This window comes from Impatiens glandulifera, chromosome 2 (genome assembly GCF_907164915.1).
Source record: "Impatiens glandulifera chromosome 2, dImpGla2.1, whole genome shotgun sequence".
Lineage (NCBI taxonomy): Eukaryota > Viridiplantae > Streptophyta > Magnoliopsida > Ericales > Balsaminaceae > Impatiens > Impatiens glandulifera.
The window spans coordinates 62,876,677-62,903,161 of record NC_061863.1 but is presented as its reverse complement, the minus strand read 5'-3'; the positions used below and the strand labels follow the sequence as shown (position 1 = coordinate 62,903,161).

The 26,485-nt window shown below is 33.7% G+C and overlaps 4 protein-coding genes across 5 annotated transcripts; 2 read left to right on the top strand and 2 right to left on the bottom strand.

The window, feature by feature from the left end:
- The first annotated feature begins 18 nt into the window (after window positions 1-18).
- LOC124926727 (RING-H2 finger protein ATL22-like) lies at window positions 19-768 on the top strand. The gene has a single exon (XM_047467009.1). The coding sequence runs from the start codon at window positions 19-21 to the stop codon at window positions 766-768; it is 750 nt and encodes a 249-aa protein (XP_047322965.1).
- Window positions 769-828: 60 nt separating this feature from the next.
- LOC124925161 (rust resistance kinase Lr10-like) lies at window positions 829-1,937 on the top strand (the record flags this gene model as incomplete). The annotated part of the gene is made up of 1 exon (XM_047465131.1): window positions 829-1,937. A coding segment is annotated over one exon (1,086 nt), but the record flags the coding sequence as incomplete, so codon positions are not given.
- Window positions 1,938-6,643: 4,706 nt separating this feature from the next.
- On the bottom strand, window positions 6,644-9,043 carry LOC124927263 (RING-H2 finger protein ATL20-like). Its single transcript, XM_047467653.1, has 2 exons — window positions 8,285-9,043; window positions 6,644-7,093 (listed from the first exon to the last, which is right to left on the bottom strand). The coding sequence occupies exons 1-2, from the start codon at window positions 9,012-9,014 to the stop codon at window positions 6,669-6,671; spliced, it is 1,155 nt and encodes a 384-aa protein (XP_047323609.1). The 5' UTR covers window positions 9,015-9,043; the 3' UTR covers window positions 6,644-6,668.
- A 5,473-nt stretch (window positions 9,044-14,516) lies between these two features.
- LOC124927984 (glutamate synthase 1 [NADH], chloroplastic-like) lies at window positions 14,517-25,843 on the bottom strand. Of its 2 annotated transcripts, none has more exons than XM_047468498.1 (22): window positions 25,128-25,843; window positions 24,907-25,026; window positions 24,691-24,804; window positions 24,450-24,602; window positions 24,271-24,371; window positions 24,076-24,172; window positions 23,515-23,624; window positions 23,306-23,409; window positions 22,487-22,666; window positions 22,060-22,403; window positions 21,899-21,969; window positions 21,164-21,633; window positions 20,122-20,991; window positions 19,367-19,521; window positions 18,906-19,067; window positions 17,229-18,830; window positions 16,770-16,991; window positions 16,407-16,675; window positions 16,016-16,321; window positions 15,653-15,920; window positions 15,254-15,511; window positions 14,517-15,143 (listed from the first exon to the last, which is right to left on the bottom strand). In XM_047468498.1, exons 1-22 carry the CDS (start codon window positions 25,503-25,505, stop codon window positions 14,847-14,849), a joined length of 6,651 nt encoding a protein of 2,216 aa, XP_047324454.1. In that variant the 5' UTR covers window positions 25,506-25,843; the 3' UTR covers window positions 14,517-14,846. The 2 variants fall into 2 exon arrangements, with proteins under 2 accessions (XP_047324454.1, XP_047324455.1); XM_047468499.1 differs by having other exon boundaries at window positions 16,770-16,988; window positions 25,128-25,842.
- Window positions 25,844-26,485: the final 642 nt, after the last annotated feature.

Genomic DNA, 26,485 nt, shown 5'->3' with positions numbered 1-26,485 from the left:
GCTGATTCGTTGAATGTAATGGAGTTTAACCATGAAAGAATATTACTGATCTTCTTCCTTGCTGCGGTTGTATTCTCGTCCTTACAACCATCCGTTGGACGAGATGATGATGATGATTGCAGACCTGTTCAATGCCGCAAGGGTGGACCAATTGTTCGATTTCCATTTCGTTTAAAGGATCGACAACCCCAACACTGTGGCTATCCAGGTTTCGACCTATCCTGTTCCGACTTCAACGAGCCAATCCTTTCGCTTCCTGATTCTGTTCAATTTTACATCAAGCAGATCAATTATACCGGAAAGTTTATACATGTTCAAGAACAGGGCGGTTGCTTGGCGCGAATACGATATCTTAACCTATCTTCCTCCCAGTTCGATTTCAGTGGAAGTTCTCGCGATATTAACCTGACCATATTCAGTTGCCCTTCGAGTTCAGGTTCAGGAGATCTAGAGCTTGACCGCTTTAAAACCTGCTTGGATGACCCCGACCTTGGTCGAAGAAGAATGTACTACGCCATGGGCTCGGATTGGAGCATTGATTTAGTCCCAATTTTGTCTTGCACGAAGATGTATAACGTTTCAGGACTCCCATCTAATGATGTACTTTTCAAGAACTATGATCTTACACTTGATTGGCCTCCTCTAATATGCGGAGATTGTGATTCGCAACGTAAATACTGTCGATTCGTAAATAACAGTTTGGGAAATCAGACCGAATGCTATGGCCATATAGAACTACCAAACCGCAAAACAGGTAAACTCCATTAGTTTCATCTTTACAATTAATGTTCATGAGGATGATGAAACCATTCTTCATTTCTCATATGGATCGCGCTTATCATTGTTGGGTTATTTCTTCTCTCGGTCGCTGTGGCTTCTTTATGTTATGTATGGAAACAAAGGAAAGACGATGAAGCAAAGATTGAGAAATTTCTTCAAGATTACAGAGCTCTTAGACCTGCAAGGTACTCTTATGCTGATATAAAGAAAATTACTCATAATTTTGATAATAGATTGGGACAAGGAGCCTATGGAATTGTCTACAAAGGAACGTTATCGAATGATGTTCATGTTGCTATTAAGATGCTAAACAGTTGGCAAGGAAACGGAGAAGACTTCATCAATGAAGTTGGAATCATGGGTAAAATCCACCACGTTAACATCGTAAGATTGGTGGGGTATTGTGCAGATGGATTCCGAAGAGCTCTGGTCTATGACTTCTTACCAAACGACTCCCTTGAGAAGTACATCTCGTCCGATAAGGAAAAATCATCCCTTGGATGGGAGAAGCTGGAGAGTATAGCTCTGGGCATTGCCAAAGGAATTGAATACCTTCACCAAGGATGCGAACAGAGGATCCTTCACTTCGACATCAAACCTCACAACATTCTTCTCGATCTTAACTTGATCCCAAAGGTATCTGATTTCGGACAAGCAAAGCTTTGCTCGAAAGATCAGAGCGCAGTGTCCATGACCACTGCCAGAGGCACAATTGGATACATTGCTCCTGAAGTTTTCTCTAGAAACTTTGGGAGTGTCTCTTACAAATCGGATGTATACAGTTTTGGAATGTTGTTGCTGGGAATGGTTGGAGGCAAGAAAAACATGGATGATGCGAACCAAATATGTTATCCGGAATGGATTTACAACCAACTGGATGGTGGTGGGGAAGAACTGAGAATCCAAGTGGTGGAAGATGGGGATGGTGTTATCATTAGGAAACTAGCCATTGTCGGGCTTTGGTGCATTCAATGGTGTCCAAACGATAGGCCATCGATGAAAGTAGCAGTGCAAATGTTGGAGGGAGATGGAACCTCCTTGACAATGCCTCCTAATCCTTTTGCCTCAACAAATTATGGGACTACTACTGTCAGCAGTCCTTTCTATAACCAACTTCATGTTATAGAAGAATAAGAGACCAAGGATTAAACATAAAATTCAATTGTGAAGGATGTTTTTATTCAATAAGACTGTGTTTGTTACTAGGTACAACTATATTAGGTAAAAATTATAAAGGGTATAAATTGTATGGAGATATAAAATAGTATAATTTGTATATATTATTATTATTTGGTTGAAAGTATAAGACATTATATAAATAATATAAATTTATAATTTTTTTGTTTGGTAAATAGTATAAAATTTAAGTATAAGAATAACATAATAATAATTTATTTTTTTAACTTATTTTTATCTTTGTTAATTATTTTTTTAATATTATTTTAAATTAATTTTATTGATATTTTAATATTATTTAAAATTTATTTTAATTAATTTAAATATTATATCAAATAAATAAATAATAATATACTTACGCTATTATTTAAATTAATAATAATATATAAAAATAAATAATTAGTATTATTTAATAATTTTATTTAAAATATAAAAAATAATATATTTTTTAAAATTATTGAACTAACGAGTTAAAGAGATAATTATAATTAATAATAATAATAATATTATTTTTATATTACTAATTATAAAATAAACATTAACTTTCTTTGTAAAAATAAATAAAATTTTAAATTATTTAAATTTGTAATTAATAAAAAATTTGAAACTAATTTTATTTAATAAAAATATATATTATATACTAAAATTAAAAATAATAAAAACTTAATAATTAAACTTTAATGAAAATTAAATACACAAATGAATGTTAATATTAAAAAAATAAGATAAATAAATAGTAAAAATAAATTAAGAATTTAATACCTCCTTATAACATGTATAGAGTGTTACAAATTTATACCCTTTTCAAGGTATTAATTATATCATGATTTTACTTTAGATACAAAATAATTCCAACCAAACATCTTTACAATTTTACTATTAGAATAATTATTCTATCCTAAAAGTGTAGTAACTTCTAACAAACACAACCTAAGAATATTAAGTCGTCTTCATTTTGTTGTAATAACATTTTATTTTTCCTTTTTCTGTTACTTTGCCCTATTTAATCTTTTCAATATAGAGTTGGACCATATTTCTATACAAATGACCCAAATATTTCAATTAAAATGTTTTTTTTTATTGATAATCTAACTTTATACTTCAAGTTTCTTTCACATAAGACCTTTAAACTTTAAAGTGACACAATAAAGCTTGTTTGATCTATGGTTTTAAATTTTTATTATTATTTTGTAGAAAAAACCCTTAGTTTAATAAAAAAATTATTATTTTAGATTTGTTTAGGATAAATTATTGAAATATTTTTTCTATTTAAAATTTAAATAAAATAAAATAAAGTAAAATTATTTTAATATTTTAATTGATTATTTAAATAATTAGAATATATTAATATATATATTTTTAATTAAAAAAAACCAAAATCAAACTACCTTTAACAAAACAAACTTTCACTTCAAACTATAAAGTGTAAATATATAAATTGAAAAAATGTGTCATATTTATCTATGCCAAAAATAAATTATAACAAGTTAAGTGAAAAGTAATATTTAATAGAAAATAGTTTAAACCGTATATTTAACATTTTAACTTAATTATTTTATTATAAAATAAAAAGTAATAAAATATTTTGAAATTATAATTTTTAATTTACTTTTTAATAAGATTAATAATTTTAATTTAGCATTTTTAAATATTTTAATTTAATCTATATCATTTACAAAATAAAAAATAGATGGATGAGGACACAACATCCTTCCCGAGTCGCTGATCAATCATGGGTTCGTTTAGACCTAGACACTGAGTTTGATCAACATGATTCAATACGATATTTGTACGGAATGACACAACACGATACTATCTAATTCGAGTTGTGAGTTAGACACGACACAAACACGAGTCGGCACAACACGACAAAGTTAGAGTCGTCAAATAAATTAGTTGTGATATTTTTCTATAATCTTAATAATTAAATACTTGCTAATAATTAGGTATGCTATTTGTTTAAAATTTTAAAAACTAGTTTGTTTGATAAATTCTGGGTTATTTGGATTTTATGTGGTTTTTCCAAATAAGTCTTGTTTAATCAAATTAGAAAAAAATCCACTTTGTAAATTTTATTACCATTTATACCTCATGCATCTCCTCTTAATCAACATTATAAATACTGGTGTATAGAAGCCATGGACGGACTTCATAAGTTATTTTTCATATAACAAAAAACAAACTTAGTGTAACAAAAAAAAAATTGAAAGAAAAATGCTGACTAACCAAAAAAATAAATAAAAGCTAGATTGTGACATCTCCTTTATATTCCCGTGAAAGACAGCTAGAGATCGAGACAATGACTATTTTTCATTATTTTCTTGAAAAAATAGACATAGGAAAGAGAAATAAATTTATTATATATATATATATATATATATATATATATATAATTTACACTTTTAAAAATATATTTATATTCCTAAAAGATGGTTGAATAAAGTTTTCTGATTCCACTCTTCTAAAACTTTAGAATATTGAATATATCAAACATTAAATTTGATTAAAATGCTTAGAGACTTTGATTGAACTCATTTGTAATGAAACACAAATAAAAGATGAAAAAATAAAATTTTAAAAAAATAAATCAATAAATGTATTTTGAAAAAAATCAAACAAGTTAAAACAAACTTATAACTGAATATCATATATTTATATAGTCTTGATTGTTTCAGATAATTCAATTAAGATTTTCAATTGATGCGAAATTTATTTTCATTTGTATTGTCGTGTTGTACTTTAATTCAATCAAAATATAATTACTCACAAATATATTTACATCACCATAGACTAATTTGAGATGAATTATTAATTCAACTACATGAGTTAAGTTATTTTAATAATAATTATATATAATATTATTTAAAATTATTAAATTTTATATTTATTATATTTGACTAACTTAATTAATAATCAATTAATAACCTTACATCAACAAACATATTAAATTAACTTAACTCATTTACCGGTCTAGGTTAGACCGACAACAAATTAACTCGAAAATAAGTCTTTAGTGTATCATCTAATACTAATCAAATAAGAATTTGCTATTACAAACAAAAGCAGATCAAACATGATCCAATTGAGCTTCCAATTGGATTGGATTCTTACTGCAACGATTGGGAGAGAAAGCAAAATCAGGAATTTGATAACAGAGACCACAACAATAACTTCTTTAGAATGCTCAATAGACAAAAAAATAAAAAAATAAATAATGGTTGTTACTACTTAAAATCCTTTACCTTGAATCAATATTAAATAAGATGGTGTGAATTGAATCATTCCAAATTAAAATCTATCAAATTGAATTAAGTTTGACTTTGCAATAATAAAAACAAATTGTGTTTATCTGATTGAATATTTATTTTTATTTTATATGATGTATTTTAGTCATTGCCATATTAACAGACATAAACTATAAGATTACCGTACATAATTCCTAATTGATGTACTAATTATGCGAAAAGATAAAACTTTTTCAAATTCGACGATCTTACTATTAAATCATCTCTTAATTCAACAACAATGATTACATCAAATTTGCGCCAATTAAAAAATAAACTAATGTTTAAGGCAAACAAGACTATATTCAAAATGTGAGAATGTTTGAAGCAAATGATAGTATTGCTTGAGTTAAAAAAATTATGCATTGAAAACACAACAATACATATTATGTTTTAGTTAGTACTAAATATAAAGAACATTAAATGATTGTCAAATTTTTAGATATGAAAATAGTCAGAGATGAAAGAAATAAAAGAGAAGCTTTGAATCTTTTATACTATTAAGATCAATAAAAAAACAATATGTTTGTTAATATGCACAATTTTTTTGTTTAAATTAAAGATATAAATAGTTTGTTTAAAACAAAAAAAAACATCACAATAGTTATAGATTTTAAAATGTCTACAATAATATTGTTACTTTTAAATGTATAAAATTTCAATATAAATTGTTAAACTCAATTATTTAATAATAAATCTTGATAGCTTTTGAAATTAGTTACAAAATTCCTTTCAAAAGGGCTAAGGTTGTAAATTTTGAAGAAGAAGATAGCAGGCCGAAACATATATAAGAAATATGCCCTAATTTGCTTTTTCTTTTTCTTTTAATTTTAAACAAAAAATGTTTTGGACTCTGAACTTTTAATATGTTGTCAAATTGATCCTTTTGAAGTCTGTTTACATCCATCACTACTTTACATTAATTTTGACCCTAAACTTATTCTTTATAGATTTTAAATCCAAATTTTGTTATTTCATAAATTAAAATTAAATTGGTTCCTAAAATATATTGCTTAAATTATTTTCATGATTTAGTTGTTGTTGTTTTTTACTTAAATAATTAATTTTTTTAATACAAAGTTACATTATTCTTGATAGATTTGATGAAGCATAACTAACTAGCATAAAATATTAAGTTTCTTAATTATTAATTTTTTTTTTTAAGAACATTGGGTTCCACTTTTTCGGTGGTATGCGAATAATCCCTACAGATTAAACACACATAGGCATAAACACATTTAATTATATACATAACTTGTTGACCGGTAGACTCGAACTCCGAATTGAACTTCAGGGAACTCAAAATATCCACATCTTATTGCGCTAGATAAAAAATGAGATTTATTTAAGGTTAGATCAAAGTAAACATCACTTCAAATTTAAAATATATTGTTACACTCTTAATTATCTCTAATAATTGTTGATAATTCACGAATACAAATGGCGCTCATGAGAGCTCCTACAGACAGGACACGAGGCATTAAGGCGAAGCCATTCGTCAACACAGTCGGCGTGGAAGCAATGAGTGCAATCGGGCAGGGTCCGGAGAGTCTCTTTGGGGTGGTACTCCGACAAACATATTGGGCAGATATTATCATTGGGCTTGGGCAGACGCCTGCTCTCGCCCAACACAAGTTTTGGGAAAGATTCTATGGTAGGACCATCGAGGCCTATTACAAGCGTGGGCTGTGGAGCCACACTCGAATTGAATTCATATCGAGGGCGGGGATTTTGACTTGTACTTCCGCGGGACTTGAGCTTGCCACATACGAAACATAACATTCCAATTACGCATAACATGGCTGGTAATCCTGCTCCCACAGTTATGGCATATCGAGCCGTCCTTGGTAGCCCTATAACAAAAGCACAAAATTTGTAGTCGGGATAATTTTAAATCACATGAGAATAAGTAAAATTATTTGAAAATATCAACTTTGTGACCTTATTTACAAAGTGATATTTTATAGCAATCTATAACATATATAGTTATATATGATATAACTGAAAATTTTCAAAGTTAAAGAGATTATATTTGTGTGTTTATTATAAGATTATTATTTTTAGATGGTTTGATATAAATTATTTTATAAGTCATAATGAAAACCATAGTGAAAATTTTCTAGGTAATAACTAATAAGTCTATTAGTAAGTCTCCTAATTAATAACAGAGTAATTATTTTTATAGATTACTGTAGTTCTTGATAAATATTTATATTTTAGGATTATATATAAATTAAATACTATAACAAAACAGTTAAAATATATAATTGTATAGACTGTAGTAGGTTGATATCCAATCAATAGTGAAGGTTTAAAAAGTAGTGGAAGAAGGTTTAAGCGCACTTATATATATATAGTCAAGAGTCAGGAATTTGGTCAAGAAATAATAATAATAATAAAAATAATATTAATAATAATAATAAATATAAAATGGGGGTCAGTGAGGCCATCCTAATTAATCTTATCTCTTACCTATATATATAGTTTTATTAATTAATATATTTTAAATGTGCCAATTAAGATACAAAAGTCCTATTATTATTATTAAATCAATGTAATCATTTATACAACTTATAAGCATTTAAAGTTTTCAACTGCATGCCCACTTTGACTTAATCACTCTTTAGTCCGAAAACATTAATTTTCAAATATATATATATAATATCATTGACCACTCCATCCATAATTACATGAGCATTTATTTGTTTGTCTTTTAATGTTTTTGTGTGTCTACTGTACTGTTTCATACTTTGAGGGTTTTTTTTTTTTTGAAACCCATCTGTCAAAAAATTAAGAATTTAAATTGATCATAAATTTGTTAATTTTTTAATCCGTCAACACTAACTTTTTATATTTTAAGAGCCATAATGTATAATTCAAGTGACAAAATCACTTTTAAAAAAAAAAAATCTTTTTTTTTCTTATATTTAAAAAATATATATAATTTTTTTTAATAAAATGATGTAATTTGATTTGTTATTGAAGTAAAATAAAAATAAATTTGGGAAGCATTATTGCATTACGAGGAAAGAGAATGAAATTACCATGTTGACCTTGCTGAGAGCATCCAACTTCAAGGCTAAAATTGGTTTGAAGTCCACATCGACCACGGCGAGTTTCACACCGGCGGCAGCGTGGTTCCAGCCATGTAAGCCGGATGTCATCACTAAGATCTGACGTTACAACCTGTTCATAGTAGGGCCACTGAACCGGCACCTGAACGGACGCCATAAAGGTGCAACTTTTAGATAGGAAGAACTGAACGGCTTTATCAGAGGAGGTAGCAAAAACAGAGTAATTAGGACCACTAAGACATCCGACAGGATTAAGCTGAAATTTAGCCAAGTCTAAGTTTAATGAACAATTAAACAAGGTGAAATCTTGAGGATAAACTCCTCGAAATGCAGAGTCAGAAAGGTTAAGAGAAAGAAGACGGTTGGGGAGACAATTGTCAGGGTCGTTGATCCATAGTTGTTGGGTGGCGTAATCTACTGCTTTTACGGTGAATAATAATCCTCCGATGTTAATGATTGTTTGGTTTGATTTGTTGTCGCATGATAGATCGAATCCTGGGTAGCCACATGATTTGGGTTGTGTGGTGTCGCCGTCGCCGTCGCCGCTATTTAGTCGGAAAGGGAAACGGATAGTTGGGTCGCGGTGGCGGCAAGAGGTGGCGGGACAGAGGTTTATGGCGGCGGCGGCGGCGGAGGCGGCGGTGAGAATGAGGAGTAGAGAAAAGAGAATGATGGCGATTTGTGAAATTTGAAGATCCATTAATTTTGATTGTGACGAGTGCTGCTAATTGTGTGTTGAGAGAATATTTTTTAGGATGATGATGAGTTGTAGCTTTTCTATGATTTTCTCTTTACTTTTTGGTGGTAGACTTTAGGTCGGGTCCCACTATTATATCTTAATGGATTTTTACTATATTATGATGTATCACGTTTTTTTAACATTTATTTGGTTCGGATGAAAATTATCAATAATTAATAAAAATTCAAGAAAACTGAAATTTAAATTTAAAAAAAAATTAAAGTTATTATTGAAGAGTAATAAATAATAGGTAATAATAGTCAAAGAAAGAAGTAAAAGTGTTACTACTGCTTCAATACCTCATCATAATCTTAGCCTGCGTATGCATATAAATATAATAATATAGATATAGGATAATAATATTTATAGTAAATTTAAATTGTTGTTTGGTTACATAATTTTTTATTTACAGTATTATATGTGGTATAAATTATACCTTAAATTCAGTATAAAATTGTAACTGATTTTGATAGGTATAAACCTTACTAATTATTTATTTCCTTATTTAATCTTGTATATAAATTTCTTTTCTCATTAAATTATTTCATTTTTTTTTATTTTATCTCTCTTTAAATTTTTTATTTTATTTCTGTAGGAAGAACTACAGAAAAAGTCAATAACAATGTAAATGGAGGAACTTATGGTTGACTGTCGATTAAGAATTATGATCATATTTTTATATTTATAATAATCAAATTTGATTTGTATGAATTCGTTAAAATAATATATATATATATATATATATATATATTACTTTACTAAGTTAAATATTATTTTATTAATTTAAATATAATTAATAATAAAAATTAAATAAAATAAATATTAAAATAGTAATTAAAATAATTTTTATAAATATAAGGGTAAAATAGTCTTTTATCTTTCTATTATTTTTTTTTTATATAACAAATCAAACACAAAATTATAAAATATATACAATTTATACTTTTTTTATAAATTCAACCAAACACATATAACCTATATAATTTATACATCTTAATACCCTTGTATAACTTATGCCTCCTTACACTTGTACCCGTAATTAGTACTATGTACAAAAGCGGACCCTATATTATAAAATTAAAGTGAAGTTCCGTTTACTCACAATTATAATTGTAGTATTATTTATTAATTAATAAATGTCATTAAAAAATAAAACTACATACAAGATACAACTCTAACAACTACCTCCGACAGACCAAATGTTCAGACCAACATAGATTATTACATTTGTTTTTGTTTTGCATATATATATATAGGAATGATAAATTCAACGAAATATTAGCGAAAGCAAGGCCACGAATCCTACGTGGCAAGGCCACGTGGGTAGAAGAGAGACAGTAAAAATAAAATAAATTGAAACGTTTTATTTCCCCCAAAACCAAAACCCTCTTTCTCTCTCTTTCTCTTTCGTTTCATTTCCCTTAAACCCACCGACGATTCTTTTCTTTCATTTTTATCTACTTCACTTTCGATCGATCGAAATGGTAAGTCTTCTTCCGTTTATCTTCCGTTTCATACTTCTTCTTGTCTTTAGGCTGGTGCAGGTGCAGGTGCAAGTTCATCATCTAGCAAAACAACACCAACTCCAAGGTAAAAACACCATGTATTCATCTTTTTATAATTCAATCTATTTAGCATTGATGGTTTAGTTCATGGAATTATGGTTAAGATGATTGGTTTATGATTTAGAATTTAGCGATTAGGGTTTAACTGCATTTTGGATTTAGTTGCAGAAACAATTTCAATTAGGGTTGTAAAAAATAGCCATTTCTGGTCCCGAAATCAGCATTTTTAGTCCCGAAACAGGCATTTATGGTCCTGAAACAAGCATTTCTGGTCCTGAAACCGGCATTTTTGGTCCCGAAACCGGCATTTTTGGTCCCGAAACTGACATTTTTGGTCCCGAAACTAGTATTTTTGATCCCGAAACAGGCATTTCTAGTCCCGAAACCAGCATTTCTTATCCCAAAACCAGCATTTCTGGTCTTGAAACAGACATTTCTGATCCTGAAACAAGCATTTAAGGTCCCGAAACAGACATTTATGGTCCAAAAACCATAATTTCTAGTCCCGAAACCAGCATTTCTGGTCCCGAAACAGCCATTTCTGGTTCCAAAACAGGCATTTCTGGTCCTGAAACAGGCATTTCTAGTTCCGAAACAGGCATTTCTAGTCCCGAAACAGCCATTTCTAGTTCCAAAACAGGCATTTCTGGTCCTGAAACAGGCATTTCTAGTTTCGAAACAGGCATTTCTAATCCCGAAACAGGCATCTCTGGTCCTTAAACAGATATTTTTGGTCCTGAAACAGGCATTTTTGGTTCCGAAACTAGTTTTTCTGGTTCCGAAATCAGCATTTCTAGTCCCGAAACAGGCATTTCTGGTCCCGAAACAGGCATTTCTAGTCCCGAAACAGGCATTTCTGGTCCCGAAACAGGCATTTCTAGTCCCGAAATAGATATTTCTGGTCCCGAAATAGGTATTTCTGGTCCTGAAACAGGCATTTCTGGTCCTTAAACAGGTATTTTTGGTCCTGAAACAGGCATTTCTGGTCCCGAAACCAGCTTTTCTGGTTCCGAAACCAGCATTTCTGGTCCCGAAATAGGCATTTCTAGTCCCGAAACAGATATTTCTGGTCCTGAAACAGGCATTTCTGGTCCCGAAACCAGCTTTTCTGGTTTCGAAACCAGCATTTTTGGTTTCGAAACAGGCATTTCTGGTATCGAAACAGACATTTCTAGTCCTGAAATAGATATTTCTGGTCCCGAAATAGGCATTTCTGGTCCTGAAACAGACATTTCTGTTCCCGAAACAGGCATTTCTGGTCCCGAAACCAGCATTTCAATGTCATTTTTTGTTCTAAAATCACCATTTTATGGTGATTTCGGGCCCAAAATGCTTATTTCGGACCCTAAAATTGTTATTTCAGACTCCGAAATGGTTTTTATACGATCTTTTATGGCTATTTTATTTCTTTTTTAAACCAATAATCTTATTGTAATGTTAACTTAATTTGTAGATCATGTATGAAAATCCAGATCTTCTTATTGATCAGGTTAATGAAGAAATGAGATTATTTGAGATCTCTCGAAATGTATAATAGATTGTATTTTAAATGTGCTATAAATGACAAATTGTAACATTGTAAATAAAGTTTTTAATTATGTAAATTTATAGTATAACAACATTGTTTTCAATTATTTTTGATTTTCTAGTATATATATTCATTATAATGTTTCAGATTAAAAAATATTAAAAAAAATGTTTTTACATAGCATAAATCAAACAAATATATTTTTTTTAAAACAATTCTAAATAATCCTACATCAAACAAGTCTTTATAAAAAAACTGATGAGTTTTCAATTAATGTGTATTGAAGCTAAATTAACGTGTTTTCAGGGGAGTACGCGTTGACGCTTCTTAATATCACATTCTTTTTCATAAAGGTCATTTTTTTCTTTACTCTCAATTAATGAACTTCTTATGATCTCTATAACCAGCAATGACATTTTTGTTCATATGATTCATTATTAATTCATTTGTATTATAGATTTTGTATAGAAAAAAAAGCAATGAATAGACAATCAAATCAAGTTTACTGAAATTCTTTGAGCAAAAATTATATATATATATATATATATATATATATATATATATATATATATATATATATATATATATTTGTTCTTTACAATAAATCAACAACACAACTCAAATGTAATCTATTTTTCAGACCTCTCCAATAGATCATTGTTATTTTTCACTGTCTACGTCGGGGAAATGACAGTTAACTGCAAAGAAATGAAACAACCATAAAAGTTCTTATAGAAACCATTTTGGGGCCCGAAATCACCCCAAAATGCTGGTTCCAGGATTAAAAATAGTAGTTTCGGGACCAGAAATGCTGGTTTCGGGACAAAAAATAATAGTTTCGGGACTCTTTTTTACAACCCTAATCCAAATCGATTCAGCAGCTAAAATAGAATATTGATATCCAAATCTTTTATAACCCTAATCTAAATCGATTCAGCAGCTAAAGCATAAACGTTAAACATAAATATTGATATGACAATCATTTCGAACGGAAGATAAACGAAGGAAAGAAAAAAGACTTACCATTTCGATTGATCGGAAGAAAATAAGTCGATGAAACGTTTCAGTAAGATCGACAATGGGTTGGGTTTTGGGAAAATGAAACGAAAGATAAAGAGAGAGATGTCGTGAGGGTTTTGGTTTTGGAGAAAAATGAAACGTTTCATAAACGGGAAGTCTTACCATTTCGATTGATCGGAAGAGAAGTAGATGAAAATGAAAGAAGAGAATCGCCTGTGGGTTTAGAAAAAATGAAACAAAAGAGAAAGAGAGTGAATGAAACAAAAATAGAGAAAGAATAGAGTTTTAATTTTGGAGGAAAATGGAAAATTTCAATTTAATTAATTTTTTTTTACTCAATCCCACCCACGTGATTCGTGGCTTAGCTTTCGTGGAATTTCCGTTGATAATATCATTTCTTTTATATATATATATATATATATATATATATATATATATATATATAAACATTTTAGGGTCTTCCATCCTATCAAAATAAATTCTTGTTTTTGATTTTATTTTTATTTAAGAAATAAATTGTTTATATTAGTTGACCAACATATTAAAATACTATAAAATTGAATCTAGTACTGTTGGATAACCAAATAAAATTAGGACTAAATAACTTAAAAGAGAAAGAGTTTGATTCCTACTAACTTCCATCACAAAGGTTTAACTTATTACATTCAAACAAAATTTTAATATAATTTTTACAAAACATTAGAAAAATAACACATAAAAGTAACATTCCTTTGTAACTTTTTTTTTATATATATTATTTTAAGAATAACCAGAGGTATTGTAATATTTTAACATTAAAACTAATAAATATGATTTAGTTAAGTTGATTAATTATTTTGTTAATAAGTTTTGATATAGCTAGGATCAAAGCTCAAATGACATATTTAAAAAAATTAGAGGTGGCCAATAAGTTGCAAGGCCAAAGAACACTTTCTAAGAGCACACACAAAAACAGAAGTAACAACTTGAAACATAACAAAATATAAAATTTGTTTGGTCCAAGGATAATTAAGTCAACATGCTCAATCATTTCATATTAATTGAATAATTATAATCAATAATCTTCTTTTGTAGACAAAAATAAATAAATCTTGCAACACCAAACTCCACATGAAATCCCTTAGATATGAGATGCAATGAAGTTGACACAATTTCTTCCAAATATCAAAAACATTATTTGCATTAGATGTTGGAGCTTAACAACCCTCCCTCCCTTAGTAAATGACCATAAATAGTGAAAAAAAAGTATATACCAACATCAACAACAAACTAGAGATGAGGGAGGCTCTTATAGATCTCAACAATTGATTCCTATATTAACAGAACCCACATCAAACTAAGTAGTGATTAAGAAGAACAAACAAATAACTATCAATAATAATTCATACTTGAAATTGCATTTGAAATGGAATATCAGTAAACCAAAGACAACAAAACAAAGGTGCTGTACATAATAATATTATTTATTCTTTTCCACTGGAGCAAGACTGGCTCCAAACCACAGACTACTTAACAAACTTAATAGTACTAATAATAATAATAATAATGTTTTTTTTGCTTATATATAAACAAAGAGAGGATACAGAAAACGCGATATTATCATCATCATCATCATCCATGGGGCAGAACTCCTTCCTTCTTTCCTTCTCTATAATATATATATAAACTGACTAATTATTATTACTGTTTCTTTCCTGCTACCTTGCTGATGCTGTTTGACGGGGTCATCTTGTCTTGTCTCCCACCACTTGTAGCTCCAGTTTGCTTGTTTTCTTCTTTCATGAGATATTTGTCGACTCGGCTAGCAGCTTGTCTGCCTTCAGAAATGGCCCAAACTACTAAAGATTGTCCACGCCTGCAATCTCCAGCTGCAAACACCCCTTCCACACTGGTCGAGAACCCACCCTCGCCATTACCATATTCTGCCTTGATGTTTGACCTGTTATCTTGTTCTACCCCCAGCTTCTCCGCCAATGACTGAACAAATCAAACCATCCATGTTCAATATTTAAAAAGGGACAACCATTCTACTTTATTAGAAACAACAAACTCAACAAGTAGAGTAGAGTAATAAAGAGATCACTAACCGACTCAGGGCCTAGGAATCCCATGGCTAAAAAGACTAGGTCTGCCTCTATCATTTCCACTGACCCTTCAATTTCTTTGAATTGAAACCTCCCACTATCATCCTTCTCCCAATTCACATGTACAATCTCAACTCCCTTAACCTTCCCCTCCTCATCTGCCACAAACCGCTTCGTCAACACCTGGTATGTTCTTGGGTCTTTACCAAATTTAACAGAAGCTTCCTGGTGCCCATAATCTACACGGAATATTCTTGGCCACTGCAAATCAAAATCAAATCATCAAACTGGGTGGGTGGACAACTGGACATTCATGATCACATTTCATTCATCTCTCCTTCAAAATGTATAATAATATAAAGAGAAAATAAAAGTAATGCACAGACAAACAAACCAACTAACCTGTGGCCAGGGATTGCCAGGGGCTCTTGTCTGAGGAGGTTTAGAAAGAAGCTCCAAATTCACAATGCTACTACACCCATGTCTGATGGACGTCCCTATGCAATCTGTCCCAGTGTCTCCTCCACCAATTACTACTACTTTCTTCCCCTTGGCAGATATGTATTTACCATCCTTTAGATTGCTATCAAGTAGACTTTTTGTATTTGCATGAAGAAATTCCATAGCATAATGAACCCCTTTCAGATCACGTCCAGGCACAGGAAGGTCCCTGAATTTTTATTTTTTTTTATTTTTTTGCCTTTGTTATAAAATTTGCATATTCAAAGGATGATACCCACTCATGTTCATAACATTATAACATACCTTGGTTTTGTAGCACCAACTGCTAGAACAATAGCGTCATTCTCCTTGCGAATCTGATCTACAGAGTATGCCGGATCTTTTCCAATATTCGCGTTAACCACAAAATTGATGCCTTCCTGAGCCATAAGGTTAACACGTCTCTGTACTATCTCAATTTTGTCGGTCTTCATGTTTGGGACTCCATACGTCATTAAACCACCAATTCGATCAGAACGTTCATATACTGTCACAACATGACCCATTTTATTCAACTGGTCAGCAGCAGCCAGCCCAGAAGGTCCGCTCCCAATGATAGCAACTTTTTTCCTGCAGAGGCACAGCAAGGCTCATTCTAATTATCACCGATATGGGTAAAAAATACAACCCTGTTCTGGAAGGAAAAGACACATACCCTGTTCTCTTGAGTGGAGGCCTTGGGACCATCCAACCCTCCTCAAACGCTTTATCTATGATGGAGCATTCAATGCTCTTGATTGATACAGGATTCTCAATGATACCCAGAACGCATGAACCCTCACAAGGAGCAGGACATACCCGACCGGTGAACTCTGGGAAGTTGTTCGTTTCCAGAAGTCTATCTAATGCTTCACGCCATCTATTTTGGTGAACCAACTCATTGAATTCAGGTATTTTATTCCCAAGTGGACACCCAGAATGCTCCTGAAAGAACAAAACATACAATTAATAAATAATAAAAGAACGGGAGGAAAGTGAATGAAATAAGAAAGCAGCGACTGTATAATCTTTTTCTCACCTGATGGCAGAAGGGAGTCCCACAGTCCATGCAACGGGCAGACTGTGTCTTTAGAAGTGGGCCTGGCTTTGTTTCTATCATTACCTCCTTCCAATCATTTACCCGAGCATTTGGGTCCCTGTATGATATGCTCTCACGCTCATAAGCAATGAACCCTCTGTGTTTTACAGCATCAGAAACACGGCTTGGCCTCTTTGGAGATTCAGCCTTCTCAATTTCCTGCTGATACAAGAGAAAATATTTGTCAAACAAGAAACCACCTTTTTTATAGACCCAAGATTTTTTTTCCTGGAAGAGGCTCTTAGTTCAAGACTGTTACTGCTTGAACTAAAACTAGTCTGGATGGGTTAAACCACCTTTTTCTTTAAAGCTTTGGAACATTATGGTGAGTATCTAACTAATTAAATAACTTTACTCCAAGAAATAATCTGGGAACAGGACCTAAAAATCCTATAATACCTGACTGTCTTCCACACTCGAGGAAACTGCAACCATCTTCTTAAGCTCTTCAAAAGCATCTTTCTCCTGCAATTCAGCCTCTTCCAGGTTTTCAGCTTCTTTGGTAGACTTAGCGGCTGCCTCTTTGGCAATTACCTCTTTTTTCTTTGCAAGCATCACTTTTTTATACTCCTTAGGGAACACCTTAATGAAGCTGGGTAAGAGATTCTCAAAATTAGCAAGCACTTCTTTAGCAAGCTGGCTGTTTGTGTGGCGTTGATGTTGCTGTATCATCATCTTCAGTGTCATGATATCCTCCTGGTCCTCAACCTTATCAAGATCTACTTGTTCTTGATTACATTTGGAGTTGAACTTACCATCCAAATCAAGAACATAAGCAATGCCGCCACTCATACCAGCCGCGAAATTCCTCCCAGTTTTCCCCAGTACGACAGCAATCCCACCAGTCATATACTCACATCCGTGATCTCCAACACCTTCCACAACTGCCTTTGACCCAGAATTGCGGACACAAAACCTTTCTGCTGCCATACCATTGAAATAAGCTTCACCACTTGTTGCTCCATAAAGAGCAACATTACCAATAATAATGTTTTCCTTTGGATCAAACTGGCTTCCTTCCGGAGGATAAACAATAATCTTTCCCCCAGACAATCCTTTACCAACATAGTCGTTGCTGTCACCCTCAAGCTCTAGAGTGATGCCAGGGCAAAGAAAAGCTCCAAGGCTCTGTCCTGCACTCCCATTGAGTTTAATATGGATGGTATCTGGAGGAAGCCCAGCCATGTGGTGGCGCTTTGTCACTTCGTGGCTAAGCATTGTTCCAACAGCACGATTCACATTGCATATCGGCGTTTCAATATAAACAGGAAGACTTTTTTCCAAAGCGGGTCCTGAGAGAGAGATTAGTTTGTTATCCAAAGCCATGTCCAAGCCATGATCTTGTTTCTGTATGCAATATTGTGCAGCTTCTGGTCGGATGTCAGCAGCAGGCCTGAGCAGTAGAGAGAGATCAATATTCTTAAGCTTCTCGTTGTTCATAACTAGTTCTTTGTCCATCTCGAGCATATCTGAACGACCAACCATTTCTCTAAGATTTCGAAATCCAAGCTGAGACATGATCTCTCGTAGTTCTTCCGCAAGCATGAAGAAGAAATTTATCACATGCTCAGGTTCTCCAGCAAATTTTTCACGAAGAACAGGATCCTGGGTAGCAATGCCAACCGGACAGGTGTTCTTATGGCACTTTCGCATCATAATGCATCCAAGGGTTATGAGAGGAGCAGTGCTGAAACCAAACTCCTCTGCCCCTAGAAGTGCTGCAATAGCCACATCTCTTCCTGTTTTCAGTTGGCCATCCGTTTGGAGAACCATCCGTCCACGTAAGTCATTAGCAACTAGAGTTTGGTGAGTTTCTGCAAGACCAAGTTCCCATGGAAGACCTGCACTCTTGATACCAGTCCAGCGAGAAGCTCCTGTACCTCCATCATGACCAGATATCAACACATGATCTGCATGCCCCTTAACAACGCCACTAGCAATTACTCCAACCCCAGCTTCTGATACCAACTTCACACTAATTCGAGCATCTGGATTTGCATTCTGTACATGTGGTAGGATGATGTTAGATTATCTACTCCCTTTGGACACACATAAAAAATTACTAGATTTTCTTACTTTGAGATCATGTATTAATTGAGCAAGATCCTCAATGGAATAGATATCATGATGAGGTGGTGGACTGATTAATCCCACTCCAGCAGTAGAGTTCCTAGTAACTGCAATATCCCCTACAACTTTGTGACCAGGTAGTTCGCCACCCTCTCCAGGCTTGGCTCCCTGCATGGCATGATAGTTCATAATAAATAATAGATCGATGACAATGGAAAAGCTTGTTGGCTTGGAATTTTAACCTCACCAAATTTCAAAGCAAGGTATTCAGTTAAAGATGCAAAGACACCCACAGGTGCTTTGCAGCAACGGCATCATCTGTCCATGAACATAAATTTATAAACAAGGGGAACCCTCTGCTCCAAGAGGAATTCAGGGGCTGGTTGTAATACATGATGTGAAATATTTTTGCACAGTTCTAAATCTTGGTATATTGTCAAAAGCCCAAATGTAAACTGTTTATGTACCTGAGCCATTTTTATCTGTATTTCATCTGCATTTGTAAGGTAGTAACTTGATACTCCAAATCTCCCACTTGCGACTTGCTTAATTGAACTCCTTTTTGGATTCCTCAAACCATTTGGTAGAGGTTCCATGCGTGATGGTTGCTCGCCTCCCTCACCTGTGTAAAGAGGTAACAGGAGAAAAGAAAGTCTATAATAATATTCTAGTGAAAAAACAGGCCTGGTTTCAAGAATGCAACTGCACTTGATCAATTCAAACCAGTACAAGGTCTATGTAAAATAACATAACTTAAGGCCTTGTTTGATGTGGGTGATCAATTATAAATAACTGACCATCAATCTACTCATCAATCACATCATAACCAAATACTAAAATCTCTCAAATGTTTTTAAGAAAGAAAGAAAGAAAGAAAAAATCATTATATATTTATACCCTTATTGTACTTTTACCCAAATAACCTAATTTCAATAATCTACATAAAGGAAATAACCAATTAGCTATTCGAAATAACTTGATCAAACAAGGTCTGATTGAAAACGGAATAAAATATGTGTTCAGCTAATAGTTTTTAAAGAACATCATAAGATGTGCATTAAAGAAATGTCATCCAAGCTTCCAAAAGATAACTGTTGAGAAAGGTGTTCACAAACCACATCTGAACTATTTACTTATAATATCATGCAAGATACATATATATACCTGTATTTGAGCCTTCCTCACTATTTTTAGGAAGAAAAATAATAATATATAGATATACCTGTATTCGACTTCCCACCAATCTTGTTCATAGCAATGGCGAGGGTAGTGTGCGCCTCAAGGGATATTGATCCATAGCTCATGGCTCCAGTGCAAAACCGCTTGACAATCTCACTGGCTGGTTCAACTTCTTCCAGTGGGATCATCTTGTCTGTCTCTTTGAATTTCAGAAGCCCACGTAAATTGCAGGCCTTGTTGAGCTCATGTATGCGCTTGGAGTATTCTTTATAGGCTTCCACACTGTTTCCTCTGGTAGCCTCCTGCAACTTAGCTATAGCAAATGGGTCATTCAGATGTATCTCACCATCTTTTCTCCAGTGATAATCTCCAGGATTTGGCAGAGCAACATCTTCCGCACTTCCTGGTGGAGAAACCCGCGAAGGAAAGGCCTGGTTATGCAACTCAAGTGCATCATTAGCAAGCACTTCAAATGTTGCCCCCTCAACTCTGCTTGGAGTTCCAGTAAAGCACCTATCCATTACTTCTGAGGAGAGGCCGACGGCTTCAAAAATTTGAGCGCCTTTATAAGAAGCCAAAGTTGATATGCCCATTTTGGCAAGAACCTTCATCATTCCATAGTTGCTTGCTTTAAAGTATTTCTTTACCAGTTCATCTTTTGAGTGGAACTCACCATTTGGCTTGGCTGGTATTTTTCCATCAACCTGTAATCTCCAAATAGCCTCTGTACTCAAATAAGGACAGATAGCATCTGCACCAAACCCAACCAGTGTACAAAAATGGTGTACTTCTCGGGGCTCAGCAGACTCAACAATCAAACCTATCCGAGTCCTTGCAAGTTTCTTGACTAGATGATGATGGACTGCTCCAACAGCCATGAGGGAGCTTACAGCAACGCGCTTTGAGGAGAATGCTGTGAGTGTATTATTAAACAGGTAACGTGTTATAATTTAAAAATGATTACTCGTGTGTATTCTCATTTTAAGTCTGTTTGGTTTCTAGAAGTAGAGAAATAAAACAGAGTTTAAATCCCCATCAATATGAAAATAGCATGATAAGAAAAATAAAATATATTCTTATATTACCTCTGTCAGACAGCACCAACAATGTGTAACCCTCATTAATTGCTTCAAGAGCTTCAGAACAGATCCTATCCAGTGTCTCCTCCAATCCCTTCCTCCCACGTTCTTTGGAATATGTTATATCAAGAACTTTACTCCGCCAGCCTCTATAATTCATTTTCTTGATTGCCTCCATTTCTTCGACCGATAGCAGAGGACCCTTGAGAGAAAGACGATGACATTGCTCTTCAGTAGTCTCTGTAAGATCACCTTCTGGACCAATCATGCACTCCATGGAGGTCACAATCTTCTCACGAATAGGATCAATAGGAGGATTTGTAACCTGTGCAAACATCTGCTTAAAATACTCAAATGTGAGTTTCTCCCTATTTGACATCACGGCTAAGGGTGCATCATTCCCCATTGACCCAAGGGCCTCAACTCCATCTTTTGCCATTGGAAGAAGCAGCATTTCCAGGGATTCAATGGTGTAACTGCATATGTTACTTGCATTAGGATTTATTATTATTATCTTTTTTTTACCAGGATTATTTTCATGGAGCGGACAAGCACATCATCCCACCTTTTCCCCCCTCAAGGTGCTTTCAATGGGATTGAACATGAGACCTCAGCCTCTTAGTTCAAGAGGCCTACCATTTAAACTACTTTGGGTGAGACTTTCTCTAGGATTATCCCTAGTAAAAAGATTGCAGAAGTGAGTAGATCAATGTCAAAAAAGCCATAAAGAAGGTAAATTACCCAAAAGCCTTCAATGGACCCAATATGCCATGCATGCCCATGTTTTTCATGCTGTCATCCTCTTCTGATGCCTAAGTCGTATTCAAGTGAATGTTGTAACTTCCATATACACAGACAGGAAGATGGACATGGGAGGAAATTAAGAACAAAATAGTACTTACTAGTTTGACTCCACCTATGGGTGGTGGAATCTTGTCAGATTCCTTGACTGATTGGAGTATATCATGCAGCTCAATCCTTTGTCTGTTGATCCATTCACCATATGGTCTGGCTAGAGAATACTGATGCTTCAAAGCGTCATCATCTACAACAACATGCTTCTCAAAGTCCACTAGAAGCATCATTCCAGGATTCAGTCTTCCTTTCCTTGCCACGTCTTCTGGTGGAATGTCCACAACTCCAACTTCGCTTGCCATGATGACTCGTCCGCTGTGAGTAACATAAAAGCGACCAGGACGCAGTCCGTTTCTATCTAGTGTAGCTCCAAGATAACGTCCATCAGTAACTGCATAGTTGTTTCTGGTTAGTAAATTATAACCGTGTTCTTGATCATCAACATGCATATAAACCACTTTTATAACAACATACATGATATTAGAGCAGGTCCATCCCAAGGTTCCATAAGAGCTGAAAAGTACTTGTACAGAGCCTTTCTTTCAGGATCCATGTTTTTGTCATTTTGCCAGGCTTCAGGGATCATCATCATCATGGCTTCTGGGAGACTTCTACCAGCTCGAACCAATAGCTCAAGAACTCCATCAAAAGCTCCTGAATTAATGAGAGGGTAGGGACACAAACATTAAGCAACACAAATATAAGGCAATGGTTGTTTTCTTATTTATTGTTTTGTTTTTTACTTCTCTTTTGTAACGTTTGAACGCATCTTACGTTCCTTTTAATAAAAGTTGACATTTTTTAAAAAAAAATAAGACAATGGTTCGTAAACCAGCTTATTACTTAATCTAAATAATTAAGTGCTTATTTGAATTAAATTCATTTGATAACTGTATTATTTAGATTCAGCTAAAGTTAAGGTATAAAATTTGGCTTAATTCAGTAACCTATGGAGGATGACTTAACTCGGTAACAAAGTAAATTAATAAAATAATGTTAATATGAGGGTAAAATATCTCGACATTAATTCGACATTTTATCAAATCAACTTACATATCATCGAGTATGGTTTATTGAGCATTTATTTTTCACACTTCAATTAATTCAGCACTTACAATTTGGTACACTTAATTTACAATTTTAATAAATGCACCCTAAACTTCAATCATGCACATAAACTAGCTTATATGTTTTTCATCCTCCATGATAAAAATGCAGGCACTTGTGAAAATATTAATAAACAAGTTTATAAACCAAGCAAAGGGCGGAAGAAGTTTAACAGAAAAATTATACCTGAGTCAGAGGAGCTAACATCTACAATCGGTAGGAGCTTCTTCATCTCATCTTTTGATAAGCCAAGCTCCTTGCACTTAAGAAGACCTTCCCGAGCTCTCATCCTTAAAAAGAGAAGGTACACTCCAGCCAATTTTAACCAGCTCTAGAAATAAATAACTAAGAAAGATACAAGAACCATGCATATATACAATTCTTGAGGTTATTACCAGTTTACATTTCCCCTGAGAGTGTTAATTTCTCCATTATGTCCCAGGACACGCATAGGTTGAGCTCGATCCCAGCTAGGAAAAGTGTTTGTTGAGAATCTTGAATGTATCTATGCCATAAAATAAAAAATAAATAATTAAAAGAGAAAAGATAACCAAAAATTAGCTGAATACCATAGCCATGACATTTAGCCTTCTTTTGTGCCTTTTTTCTCCTTAAGTTCTTTTTGTTTTTGTTTCTCTTTTCCCTTCAATCTGTAATTCTTTACACGCTTCTTTCGTTTTCTTTCTAGTGAAAAGTTGAACTTATAGAAAGAAAGAAAACCTGAGATCTCAAACTCTCAAGTCCAAACCCTATCCTCAGTTAATATTGGTGCTACTATGGGTGGGTAAATGGTTATTCAAATCAGCCAAAACACTACTACATATTTTAATCATTTAACCTAAATAACCCAATCATTGACAATACTTTTTACCAGAAAATTCGGATTATTTAAATCAAATAAAGTACATGAAACTGTTTGGTTTGAATTATAAGAGAAACGAAAAGGAATCATATACCAGGGCCATGTAGCTCCTAAACTTGTCGTTGCCAAGATCTGCATAATAATATTCCTTCAATTGGTTGGGCTTCAACTGACCCTTGTAGACCACGGTCCTATAAACCCAACACGTAGAAAAGTGTTTTTATCAATATCCGAGACTGATAGTCACAAGTAATATTTCAAATTACAGTTTCATTTTTAGAAGAGGAACCTTGAGGAAAGGGAACATATGTAGAAGTCTTTTGTTCCTCCATGTTGGAGGTTTAACGCAGCCCGAATAGCAACCATAGAAACTCTCCTCAATATATACAACTATCAGAATAAAAAGAAATGAGTATAAACTGTTGTCTGGATGGGTGTGTCTCAGTATAATTTGGTTCACGAGTATACCTGTTGCTCGAAATCAGCTTTCGACCTAGAGGTAGGTGTGAGAAACACTTGCTCAATAACTGGCTCTGTCTGCAAAGCAGACTTTCCCAAGCCTGAGTTATCAGTTGGAACAAGTCGCCAGCCAAGAACAGTATGCCCAAGTGACTCCGCAACCTTCATTTATAACACAAAACAATCAGCTCACACAAGTAAATCATATATATATATATACACATGGTCATAATGAAACACTACAAAATACCTTTGTGAATACAATTTTGCTTTGTTCCCTCCTGTTTTCAGAGGTAGGCAAGAAGAACATCCCCACAGCATACTGGCCAAGTGGTGGTAGCTCAAACCCCACATCTTTTGCAACCTATAACACAAACAAGGGCCCCAGACAAGTAGCCCAACAAAATCAAGTTCATATCCATTGTCATCAACTAGACAATCATTGTTTCAATCATTTGTTTTATACCCCTTGGTAGAAATCGTGAGGGAGACCAACAAGGATACCAGCTCCATCACCAGTATTCGTCTCACAACCACAGGCTCCTCTGTGAGACATCCTTACTAACATCTCAATAGCATCCGTCACCTTCAATATAAACAACACATACAAAAATGTCGATTCACGTTTACAGATATTTTAAAAAGGAAGAATCAATAATTTTTTTTGTTGAAAGGCATAATACGTACAGTTTTACGGGTGTTATCTCCGGATAATTCAGCTACAAATCCAACTCCACAAGAATCCTTATCAAATGATGGATCATATAAACCGAGCGGTTTCTCCGGCACCTGTGACAATGCAGATCGCACCACCACTTTCAGCTTCGGATCCCTTCCAGGACCGTCAGACTTCCATAGATGTACTCGATTTCCGTAGAATCTCTTTTCAAAAACATTCGACCGATTAGCACAAACACCGCCACGAACCGCTCTAGCCGCATCAGCTCGTCTGAGATGCACGACGCTGAGTTGAGGATTAGCGATTGATCTCCCATTCACAGATGGAGAATGAATAACACAGTTATTTCCCGTTTGAACGAGAGGATTCGAAGTCATCGACGACATTGTCGATAACTCTGTTTTTGTTCCTTCGAGTTTACAGACACTGTAAACAGAATTTTGAAGTTAATCACTTCCAGATCTATAATCCTACCAACCAAATGTTCAGTTCCAGTCAGAAAAGTGTGAAGGAAACGGGAAATGAAACTATTAGTCGTGAAATTCTCCTTCCAGCTGGTGAAAACACGTCCTTATCCGTTGCTTGAAAACGAAGAAACGATCGAGAGAAAAGGATATGGAAAAATGAAAAAGTGTATTTATGAGTCTTGAGAAGAGAATAAGCAGAAGGCCGCCGCAATAACCGAACAAGAGAGAGAGAGAGAGAGGGCAGGCAGCAGCTCCACCGTTCTTCTTTGGCAAAACTCAGGGAGGGAGGGAGGGAAGGGTGAACTGGATTTTATAGAGAGAGAAAAGAGAAGTTGGGTAGGGATGGAGGTGGGGACCACCAAAAATGTATTAACCCAAAGACAGACGATTGTTGTTAATGACGTGACAGCTAAGAACTCTATTTACTCTGCCACGTGTACATCTATGCCCCTATGCCCTATGCGGCTTGTGACAGCCGTCCTAGCCAGCCGTGGGTTCCACACCAAACCGCTTATAAGCCTCGGTTCCGATCCTCCGCGGTAAGCGCCTGGTAATATACGTTGTTGTTATTATCGATGGATCCGCTCTTTCACACCTTAGACCGATTTTTAAGTTCATTAATAAATACTTTTTTAATTAATAATTACTCTTTATATTTAGAATATTATAGAAATTTAAAAAATACATATATCTTTTAATAATATATTTTTATTTTAAATAATTCAGTTGACTTACTTTCTTTGTCAATTATATTTTCCGAGTTTTGATTTTAGTTGTTATTTCAACCAAACATTTTATTCCCATGAGATTCGACATCTTCGCTGATTTTTATTTTATGCAACACACAAACATCCACAACATTGGATGAATTTTGAGACTAGGGGTGAGCATTAGGTGGT